The sequence below is a fragment of the Zeus faber genome, assembly GCF_960531495.2.
Source record: "Zeus faber genome assembly, chromosome: 4".
Taxonomy (NCBI): domain Eukaryota; kingdom Metazoa; phylum Chordata; class Actinopteri; order Zeiformes; family Zeidae; genus Zeus; species Zeus faber.
In genome coordinates, this window is record NC_137191.1 from 13,975,810 (window position 1) to 13,988,309 (window position 12,500).

At 43.3% G+C, this 12,500-nt stretch overlaps 1 protein-coding gene across 1 annotated transcript in view; it reads right to left on the reverse strand.

The window, feature by feature from the left end:
* LOC307229748 (protein tweety homolog 3-like) overlaps positions 1–12,500 on the reverse strand; it is a 28,614-nt gene that overhangs the window by 10,546 nt on the left and 5,568 nt on the right. Inside the window, exons 3-8 of the mRNA XM_079999804.1 lie at positions 10,097–10,293; positions 4,749–4,860; positions 4,434–4,654; positions 4,201–4,296; positions 3,973–4,045; positions 3,754–3,829 (exon numbers count right to left, since the gene is read on the reverse strand). Coding sequence (XP_079855930.1) covers positions 3,754–3,829; positions 3,973–4,045; positions 4,201–4,296; positions 4,434–4,654; positions 4,749–4,860; positions 10,097–10,293 — 775 coding nt within the window. The remainder of the gene's footprint in view (positions 1–3,753; positions 3,830–3,972; positions 4,046–4,200; positions 4,297–4,433; positions 4,655–4,748; positions 4,861–10,096; positions 10,294–12,500) is intronic.

Below are 12,500 nucleotides of genomic sequence, written 5' to 3' on the forward strand. Positions count from 1 at the left end.
AGAAGACAGATAGAGCGGAAACAACTGATAAACATCAGAATGAAAGATGCAACTCATTAGATGAGCGCTGGAACCAAGACAGAAAGAGAAAAATAAAAAAGCAATTGATGGGTAAAGAGAAATATAAAAAAAGAAGGTCCAGGCTCGAAGAGTGAATGTATATAACACTATATATACTATATACACTATGTCAACTATATATACTATATACACTATGTCAACTATATATACTATATACACTATATATACTATTGATACTGTATATATTATATAAATTATATACACTTTATACACTATATACAATTTATACTATATTCATTATATACACTGTATACACTATATACACTATATATATTATATACACTGTATACATCACCATTCTCAGTCTCGTTCACGCAGTCTGTCAGTATTCACTACACTAGCGTACAATGGCCACGCCCCCTTACCGTGAAATAACCAATTTGAGTAACGACCTTGTCCTAGGAACGGAACTCGGTCGTTAAGTGAGGAGTACCTGTATTCCCAGGAATACTAACTAATGTGTCGGGATGTAATTAGCGGCCCGTAACATGCCTCTGTGCTCTCTCTCTCTGTCTCTCTCTCTCTCTCTCTCTCACACTCACGCGTGCACACACAACCGCGCACACACACGCACACACACACACACACACACACACACACACATACACACACACACACACACACACAGCTCGGTGGAGAGAAGTGTTGTAGGAATGGAGGGTTGCTGAAGCATAAAGTCAGCAGAGAGACAGTAAGAGTTCTTGGATATTGGAGGGTCATTCAAACACAATCCCTTTACACACACACACACACACACACACACACACACACACACACACACACGCGCACACACACGCACACACACACACACACACACACACACACAAGTAGGCACGTACACACACTTGTGTTTCTTAGAAAAGAAGCCGTGCTTTTAGGACGAGGGTTTAGATGTTGTTGTGGAGACTGGGGAGAAACTGGAGTCTAATGCCCCTTTCCCACTTGCCCTGAAAGCTGTAATTATACTGGTAATGTTCCATATTAGCGTAATGTGGGAACAGAAGCCGGTTTCAATGCTCCGTAAAATTCCCCACTTTCAACCTAGTATAATTTGCGGGAAATCTTTTTGAATATCTAATTTATTCCGAAGGCAGAGAGTGTTGAAAATGATCACACTGATTTAATAACATTGGGTTAGAATTATTTTATGCGAGGATAGGGGCTGTGTCCCGGCTCCCTCAGTGGAGGGAAGAGTCTGTCCGGGAGGGGCAGGGAGACGGGAAGCGAAGTGCTGGTCTCTGAGAGCCAGGGAAAAAACAAAACCGATTTAGATTGTACGTCCGTTTAGACAGATTGTCCAAACGATGGCATCTACACTGGACATATTGTAAGGTACTAACCCTAACCCAGTACATACTGTATCCATAACAGTCATCTAATGTGGGAACAGAGACACCATACGGAACTTTTCCGTAAAGGTGTGTGAATGTGTGAATGACTATCTACTGCCTTTGCCAGATATTCTTTATCCAGCAATGTAACAGATGTGGAACAGGGGCTTAAATAGAGTCTTTTCTCCAGGAGGGTTGATAGTATTGGTCCACCTACAGACCTGCCAACCTTGGGAAAATATTTTGAGTACCACAATAGTGTAACAGGGAGTCTCCGTGGCATTTATGTTACTGCAGCTAAATAACTCCATCAGGAATTCACCCCGTAGCCGTCCTGTTCCGAGGCTTATCACATTGTATGCGAGCTACGACGGCTATACACAAATTTATCTCATTAGGAGTTCCAATGAAAAAAAATACAACATGGAACGGTCACTGATTTCCATTAAGACAGAATATGGGACGGTCACTCACCCTAACCCTCACTGAGTTTTAGTAGGATACAACATATAACTCAAGCTTCTTTCACACATGCACTGCAACCCTGAAATTATCCGGACATTACCCGGATGAGCTGTATGTGTGAACGCAAATGTCTGAATCGTTTGACCCGGACATTACCTGGAATTTACCCAGCCAGCATCCTACTACCAAGTCCGGGTAATGTCCGATTGAGTGCTTTGTGTGAACAGAGCAGGTGATTGTCCGGAGAATTCACAGGGAGCGAGTGGGCGTGTCGTGTGTTGATGACTCTATCAGGCGCCAGTTATTTACCTTTGTGTGGATCTTCCTGCAGGAAGCTTTATTATTCCTTTCCACTCTCTTATTTATATTGTGGATACGTCTAAATACATGGAGTATCAATGCAAAAAAAGGCCAACTAATGATAAGTCAGAAGCCTCGTATGCCATCTTGTGTGCTGTAAAACTCTGCAGCGTCATTGCGTTACGTCCTGCCTTCTGCATGCTCTACCCAGGCTCTGTCCCTCGTCTAAACCAAACGGATTATTTCCAGGTGGTGTAAACACATCTGACACAGTCAATGGCCATGTTTTTGCTACATGTGTGAAGGGTGACTTCGGACAATGTCCGGATAATCAGGTCCGGACATTACCCGGAGATAGTCCAGAGTGCATGTGTGAAAGCAGCTTAACATGAAAATGTCCAGTTCAAACTTCAAATTAAAGTCTCATTCACTTTTATGTGCAAATATACCTTTATTTTATATATGTATATATATATATATATATATATATATATATATATATATATATATATATATATATATATATATATGGTAGTTGCCATTACAAAATAAATTGCAATCATTGCAATTTTTTTTTATAATAATAAATGGCTGACCCTCGTTCACTGGAAGTCCTCCTTCACTCATCATGCATTTAACCAACAGAATCAAATCGAACGACTTTTTTTACTGAGTGACTCGTCGAGTCTCAAAAAAGAGTCAAACTTTCTCATCACAAGTGCAAGGAACAACCAGAGCAGACGTTCCTCTGTTGCGACAGCAATAGATACGTGGTTGCACAATTTTGGAATATTGTCAGGCGATAGATGAATCCTTTATCTGATCTTCTTTGTTTACCTTGAATTACCTTCAAACATTTTCGTCAACTACACATCTACGTTATATTACATTGGTATCGGGTTTGAGGATCGGAGCATTTTCACGAGTACAAGTACATGAGCGCAGTGTTGGTCATGTACATTTTACCAGTGCAGATTTGGATTTATCTAACACTGATCACCCGGTCACAGGTCTTGGCCAATTAAGCTGAAAACGGGCCGATTCTGGTTACCGGCCGATCGGTGCATCCCTATTACCAACGTTTCATATGTTGACATTGCGGTCACATTTTTGTGCTTTATTATTACTCCCTCACTTGCCCTTTTACCTCAGCAAAGCAGCGGTACGCCTCGGTGGATAATAAAGTACTGCTGCGTATCAGTGGATGTTGGGTGAGTGAGAGGAGAGGGAGGGGAGGGGTTACAGCAACACAAGCACAATGTTGTCGCATCTGGTCCAATATATATATATATATATATATTTTTTTTTTTTTTTGCATAATTTCAGCTGGCATTTCATACCTGCATAATATGACCAAGAACTGCGTGGTTGGTACGCAAAATGCGTGCAGGTTGGCAGGTCTGGGTATCACTCTGTCTGCATCTTTCCTTCATCCACCATTTTAATAATTCATTCGACCATCATCCCCACTTTATTTATTATTGTTTGGCTGTTTTCTCTGAAATGAACACTATATAATTGTTCACTACTGGGTTCCACGCCTCATACAGTGCACTATATTTTCTCGTCTGCATACCTTGGTCGATGACAGCATTTTCCTTGGTTACCGTGGTGATGTAGGTATCTGGGGAAACGCAGAAATCACTGGCTGTCTGTAAGAGTGTAAACACACATGACATATCAGGCACCAGAAATATCCACCCCCCGCACACGCACGCAGATTCAAGCAGTACTAAGATGATAACATCATCCAACAGACAAGCGAGTTCGGTGATGTTGCCATGGTTACACTCACTGCAGCGACAGCCAGCTCCAGGCCGAGGGACCCCCAGCTGATAACCAGAGTCAGAACTCCGAGCAGACACACGCTGAAAGAAAGAACAAAATACAGATGAACAAAACACATACCGATATAATACATTTGCAGATTGAGATATTGGTAAAAGTGATCCCCTCGATCACACACCCAGCGATCCCTTCATAATCACTTTTCCAGTCACACGTGACCTTGCCTGTGACCTACCCAATGAGAGTGCCCCGGGAGTTGCGTATCAGGCCAAAAAGCACCAGGAGACAAATGAGCACATCAAACAGCAGCAGGGCCAGGTATCCCAGCCATCTGTTAATAGAAAATTTATGTCATTTGATGGAATATAATTTAGTAGGTATAATATAAATGGCTCTGATATAGACCATAATAAATATGTAACATAATAACACCTCCATTATCAGACCACATTATAGTGTTCTACTGACCTGTACCAGTCAAAGGCCTCGGTCTTGCGGGCCAGGTCCTCCAGGGAGACGTCGGTGTTGGACCAGAAGGGGACGTCCACCATCAAGCGGACCAGCTCGTCCAGCTGTCCCTGCAGCTTCTGGACGATGGACACATAGTCCGCCTGCTCCTGGTAGACAGTCTCCAGCTGGACCAGGCCCTCCTCCACCGTCTGGTTCAAGGCAAGGGCACTGTCTGACACCTGCAGCAAAAATGTGGAATAGGTTTATTGTTTTGTAGGAGAAGCTGGTTCAGATGTTATCTCACACACAACACAAATATAATAAATAACTCACCAGCTTCTCCACCCCAGCCACGGTGCGGTTGGCATGACGGAGTGAATAGGCCAATCGGGCGGCCCCGTCACTGGACTCCCCGTTGCCATAGAATCCGACAGCGATGCCAGCACTGTGGGATAAATAAGTATTTCATTCAAAAACCATGCATCCTGAATTACTGCCACACATAAAGGAAAACTGTCTTGTGGGGTGCAGATTCCTTGGCGGCCACCAGGAGGAAGAGCTGAGCCCGCAGTCCTTTGTTATGGTGTAACCTCTGAGCCTTGGGCAAATATGGACTATAACGAATGATCTTCACACACTCACAGACAAAACAGCACAGCACACACAGAAGCACACACACACACACCGTCCGAACAATAATTGGGTCACCAGACCGCACATAATTTGATCCTTCTGCAGCTCTGCACCCACACACACACACACACACACACACACACACACACTTAACAGAGGTTCCTGGCCCCCCACACCCTCTCCTCCTAACCCCATTACTTCTAAACCATAAACAACACTATCGTCGATCATCACCACAACCATCTCCCTCTCCTCGTACTTTCACTGCCGTCGCCAAATGTAATTTCCTTGTTGTCCCCTGCTCCACCTACTTTCCCACACTCATCTTGTCACCATCTTTTTATCCCTGTGTGTGTGTGTGTGTGTGTGTGTGTGTGTGTGTGTGTGTGTGTGTGTGTGTGTGTGTGTGTGTGTGTGTGTGTGTGTGCGTCCTTATTGATTATGTCTATCCGTTCAGTACACGGAGTTATACAGTCATTATTATGGAAATACATTCTAGCCCATTAACTTGAGGGAGCCCCTGTTAACTCTGCACACACACACACACACACACACACACACACACACACACACACACACACACACACACACACACACACACACACACACACACACACACACACACACACACACACACACACACACACCACTTTGCTTTTATGTGTATGTTTGAATCTGTAATTAATGTTGTTAAGTTAATGTGGCCTTTTTCAGGAAATCAATTTAATGCATTTATAAAATGTGCATATTATATTGCAATAAAAAACGGGGAACAAAACGGGAAGCATTTAAAGTGAACATTCACATGCCACTTTAAATGCACATATCTGTATATACATAGCCATATTCCTTCAACCTATTCCATTTTATTTCAATTTATTTTTTATTGTATTTTATTCTATATATTTTTTTATCTTATTCTATAAGTATTCCACTTACTGTATTACGTTTTAGGAGTCAGTCAGTCGGTCTATTAGAAAGGAATTTTCTACTTTTTACTTTATTTTATTTTTGTACTTTTTCCTAGGACTTATTGTGTGCTATCACCGGGTGCGTTGCATTACATTTCACTGCATATATGTATGAAAGTATGTATATGTATGTGACAAATAAAAATCTTGAATCTTGAATCTTGAATTGTGTAAAAGGATTGCACAGTGAAAGACACAGTAAAGGCAATTATGCAGACAGGAAATATATATTCCATCTGCTGTAAATATCAAACTCTAAATTTCCTTGTCCTTTCTTTGGCTCTCTCCCTCTCTTAAAGAACCTGACCACCACACATAATTTGCATTAACCCTGGCCATTTTCCTGATGATAACGGTTTTAGATTCTTAATATTGCCTCTATTGACCTTTTTTTTTTGCCAACTCAACCAATGTGTTAAGAAACCTCCCGAAACGTTAGCCCCTGGTCCCACATGTTTGTCAAAGTGACTTGATTCTGCCATCATTTCTGTTCATTCCATGTTAAAGCAAATGAACACAACAGCTCTGTTCAATCACTTTTGTCATGACCATGTCCTTCCTCCATTTTCTATCTATTCTTCCCTCCTCTTTGTTTTGCCACCCCTCCCTATCTTTCTTGTTCCATCTTACTGCGTTAATACCTGCTGCTCCTACAAGGGGATTTCATCACTTCATCCACTAACAGCTCAGAAGGGAACCAGAGAGAGAGCAATGGGGGCTGCAGAAACAGGTCAAAGGTCACATGATGAGAGAGCCCATGTTGGCTGGTTTTGCCCTAGATACAATGGCTTTTTATGCATGTGTTTTTGTTTCATTGCGTGTGTGTGTGTGTGTGTGTGTGTGTGTGCGTGTGTGTGTGTGTGCGTGTGTGGGCGTGTGTGTGTCTAAAAAGTGCACAAATTAAGGCACCAGTCCAGAGGATTTCACCATACCTTTCAGACAGACCACCCTTTCTGATGTGGTGTGAACTGAAAGGAGGAGTTTGTCCTTAAAACATTTTCCTAAAATATTGTTATATTGAATATTAGGAATGACTTCAGAGCCCTAAATCTTGGAGCGTGATAATTGATAATGAATGGTTCACATTTTGAACATTAGATTTAATTTGAACTAAAATCAAAACCTGTGTAAAATTGTCTGGCAAATGACATTTATATTCCAGTAACAAAACCCAAAATAAACTACTTATTTGAGTAGACTGACACCAAAGCCCAAATTACAATTTGGGAAAACTTTATCAACAACCTATGATGTGAGGGTTAAGACACAACCAAAATAAAACTACGACAACCCTTCCTCAGTGGGGGTCCATCAGGGTTCCAAACATGGAATTTAAATCCAAACCCAGAAGTGGTTGCATGTGTGTGTGCGTGCAAACACACACACACACACACACGCACACACAGGTCTACATCAAATATTCAACACAAAATATTACAGTTAATCATCAAATATTTAAGCCAACAAAACTCAGTCACGCTAACACACACACACACACACACACACACACACACACACACACACACACACACACACACACACACACACACACACACACACACACACACACACACACACACACACACACACAGACGGTTTCTCCTCCTGACTGTATAATTTATTTCTCGTCTCTGCATCAAATCTGCTTCTGTCTCCATGGCAACCTTTCTAGGCCAGGCAGAATAAAGACTGCACTGAGGAAGAAAAAAAAAAAAAAAACACTGAGGGGGAGACCGAGAAGAAGTGATGGTGATGGTGAGAAAAGAGAGTTGGACACAGAAAGCAGTCGCAGGGGACGGATGCCGTTTTCATGCCCGTGCTCACCATGTTTGTTAAAACGTCCGCGTGTCAGGAAGCGAGGGAGAGAACCAAACTGAAAAATCACTCCGTCTGTGCTGCGGCTCGGCCATGTGGGTCATGGGCCTCCCAGAGTAAACAGGGGCTCGAGGCTCAGATTAAACACAACAAGCCGCAGCGTGACCACCTGGCCCTCAACGACGTCCCGGAGGTCACCGCTCCGCAACCGACGCACAGGAAGTTCCGCGGTCCAAAATGAAGGGAACGCCGCTTCGCCGGGTTGAGCCCCTTCCTAATCACCCGCTCCGGTGCCCCTTCCTGAGCCGATATCGACAACTTGTTGAAGGCGCGTTAAGCCCGCTGGATATTTGCACTGAACACATTACAACCGGGGGTGTACGAATGATTAACTTCTGTTTGATGTAACACGATGGTGTTTGTGATGACGTGGTACTTGTTTGTACAATCTGTTTTCCCCACGGCGCAATGCAATGATTCGGTAGTGTTTCCTTTAATTGGTTGTATTAAACAATTCTGTTTTTTTCTAAAATACGAACTGAATGTCAATGCCCTTTTGGCCACTGTCCTAATAAACTGACTGTTTGAACCCGTGTGGGTTACAATGAACAATAGTTTGTACACTGTATTCTCCTGTTGTTTTTATTTTATTTTGTATGTTCTGAGAATGGCCTGAGACCTGACGTTTCCTCAGCCAAGTAAAATGCGATTTGCTCTGTAGTCTCTCTTTGCCAGCGTTTTCTTTTTCTGTTCCTAAGGCGCGCGTCTCTCAAACGACTGCGCTAAGAGTGTTTTGGACGATGTTCCTCATTACCTTTCCACGGCACTTACACAGAACGTTTGAGCGTGTATTTCTTTTCTGCTGTTTTTGCGGGCGATGGCCACCGTTTCCATGCTTCACGTAATCCTTTGTCTACTAAAAAAGCTGCTCTTGCTCATGCTGCACCCCTTAGACCGGCAACTGAATGAACCAAGATTCAACCACGCTGAAAGAGTTGGTCAGGGAATGAAGAGTTCAACTTGGTTTTTACTTTGAATCTTACTTTGAATATTTTTGCTTATTATGGTGATGTCTTGTATATGCATCTGCCACTTCCTTGCTCACCCTAGTGTTCCATGGTGCGCCACGCTCTCTCACAGGTTTAGGCCCTTTAAACTCTGCTGTGTTTTATATTCTAAGGCAGGCCTCTGAGTCACCGTAGATGGTTTCACTGGCTAATTTATAAAGCCGCTATTGGCTCATTTCCAGACTACTTGTCTAGTCTTTTTAACTGGTGCCCCAGCAACTATAGGCTCCGATCAAGTGCCTTCTGTTTAGAATACCCATACTGCCTCCAAATTCACAAATAGGACTTTTAGTTATTATGCTCTTGCCGATTTTGTGGTTTTTTTTTTAAATTAAACTCACGTTGCTGTGAGACTGTGAGACTGTGAGACTGCGCTTGTTTAACAAACAGATTTTGAATATTGATCGTAAACTGTAGTCCTTCTGTTACACTGTCGATCTCAGCCCGCAAAGAGCATTGTCTATTTTAAGTTCTCATCTTGTTGTGCCTACTCCATTTCCCAAACTCATACATTCCAAATTGAAAGATTTGGATTGATGAGCACTTTGGCCCATCTCTGTTTGTTTTTTTAACCACTAACCATTAACCACAGCGAACAGACCCAATTCTAAGTGCCGGGGTGGATTAAACAAATGTAAATGGAATCTGTGTCATAAACATTCCCTAGCGGTCGGAAACCAAGAGATTTGTAGTTAGTAGTCGATTGAGTTTAGTTGTGAATGAAAACTTTCTTACCCTCAGGGACAAATGCAGTCTTCAAATGTGGTCAGGGGTGTGTACAGAGTTTACCCTTCACTAACACTGTGGCTGCATGTGGCCCTGACCGCCAGCAAATGTGATTTTTGATGCACTGCGTGTATTCCCGCCTGTATTGTCCTGTTGCAATCGGATCCCCTAAGACGAGTTTTAATGCCAATCCAAACCGAGACTTTGAGTCAAAGCAGTGAATATAAATAGCACCGCATCAAAGATAGAAATAGCAGTTGTGAGTCTAATTTTGGCCACAATTGTCGATGACGATCTCACATTCTTCCTGTGAAAATGGAACCGGTCATAATTATTGTGACGATAATATTGTTACCGGCCACCCCTAACCACGACCATAGAAATGGATTCACACCGTCACACTCTCTCCCGAGTTGTCACGATGAAACAGAACTCGGTTCAGTCGTGGCGCGGATGTCAGGATCCTCACCTGCAGACCAACGTGGCGATGATGACGCACCAGGCCGTGCAGCAGCAGTCGGCGCTGGGCTGCTGGGAGTGTGTGTGCGAGTGCGAGGAGTCGTCGCTCTTGCGTCGCCGGCAGCAGAGCCAGAAGGAGTAGAAGAGGAGGAAGAGGAGGTCCAGGCCCAGACACACCAAGGCCAGGGCACCGAGCAGCAACAGGGACTACAAGGAGAGGGGAGGGGGAAGGAGACAAGTGGAGTTTGTGGAAGAGCAGATACACAGTCATAATTCTTGTGTAGACACACACACACACAAACACACTTCTAACACTAATTAAAGCCAGAAAACAAGGAGCTGTTCTGATGGATGGGTATAGCACACACCACCCAACACACACACACACACGCACACACACACACACACACACACACACACACACACACACACCTCGATGGAGTCCACCACACAGATAACACACCCGCCAAAACCAATGATGTGTAAAAGGAGGTACGTCGACAGAGGAAGACACATGAGGGAGGTTGAAAGGATTCAAAATTATATACATAGTACTGCCTCAAAGAAACGCTACACAATGCATTTTAAAAAAACATTGCTGAAAATTTAACAACAGAGCAAAATGGTTTTGCAATATGCCTGGGACCTTTTGCATAATCATAGAATCCTTTGTGAGAACAAACATGCATGCACTTGCACACTGTTGCAGTTTGGTCCTCTTTCCTTTCAGGCTGCCTGGGAAAATCATTTCAGTTTCAAGATCACAATGGATCAAAATCTCCAGGTGCTAGACTTGGACGTTTTTGGACTGCTTTAGCACCCTGCTGAGTCAAACAGTATATTTAGACGGAAAGACAATACTCTCAGATGTCTGGTCATAGAACTTCCATAGAAGATAACATCACTTCCCATATAAACCTACAGCATCACTTCAGCCCCACCCGGCCTGAATTCCATAAAAACAACATTCTGCTCAGGGGCACTTTTATGGCCTCCCGAAGATCGATACTGAATCCAAAATCACCATGAGATGAAATGATGTGAGGTTTATTTGACCCGGATGAGTGTGTGTTTTCGTGTGTTTCAGTGTGAGGGGACGTGCCGGTGGACTGTCCTGCTCTTGTTTCATTGTGAAGATTTCCGTTTTTCATGGGAATGTTTTCCTCGGCCCCGAGGGCTTAGCGACGTCACCGCTGGGCTGCGGCGCAGGAAGGCAATCCTGCTCTTTAAAGCCAAGAGCCACAATAGCCCTAACGCAGGCCATCGCCGCGACTGATTTATAGTCCCGAAGGGCCGAGGCTCACCTTGAATGTATTTGAAAAGGTGCAAATCTCTTTGAAGAACACAGGGTCAGCATTTACTGGTGAACTTTGAAGTGTGTGTGGCAGATGTGTAACTGAGCCAGAACGCTCCTCTCGGCTTCATCAAACCGCCGCGGCCAGCGCCAATTTAGGAAGGCTAGCAGGTCGCAATAAATGATATTATGAGATGAGATAGGACACGTTGTGGTGCAGTGAGAAACCTGAAACGTGGGTGGACTGAGGAGCGGGGAGAAAAAAATGTGTAATTCCAAACCGCAACACTTAAATCTCTCCAGCTTGAAACCTTTGTTATTTATTGCTATATGATTTACTATCCCATATTATCAAATCATTTTTTACAGATTAGTGCGTGTTTTTTCTGTTTTTTGAAAACGTGGCCCTCCTCTTCTCATTTCAACCCCCACAACTATCAATAGTGTGTGTGTGTGTGTGTGTGTGTGTGTGTGTGTGTGTGTTTATTAATTACATGCTCAACTACTCTGCTCCTATGGGAAGGAACCGAGTCATGGTGGTTAGGCTGAGATGGAGTTAAAAGCTAACAATTAATTGTTTCGACCTCAGCTTTTTCCTACAACAGACGCTTTGGAAACGAGAGTGTGCTGATGGGAGAAGGATAACGCACTCCAGCATTATCCTACGCCATTATCAGTAGGGTTAGTACAAGAGAGGTTCTGCTGGAGGAAGACAAGATAATGGTTTGTCTGATTTGCACGTTACTACAAATCACTATAGGCGAGTACAGGTATATAACAGCATATAGAATGAAACACATTAAGGTTGTATAGGGCAGGAACAACACAGAAATCTTGACGGGAGACCAAATTTTTATATAAGGCATATTAAAAAGGGGAAATTTGGGGTGCAGAGCCTGAATGTAACTTTACCTCTGAACTCGGTGTTGAGTTTCTAATCTGACCCAGCACCAGCTCTCTGCTGCCTCTCGCTCCTCTTACTATATCTGTTGGCTCCTAACTAGATTAACTGTCAGTCTACCATACCATCAGTGCAGATTATGCCTGGATCAATTAGCTACTAATATCTATGTGTGTGCATGTGCGTGTGTGTGGGTGTGTCTTTGTGTGTGTTTGTGTA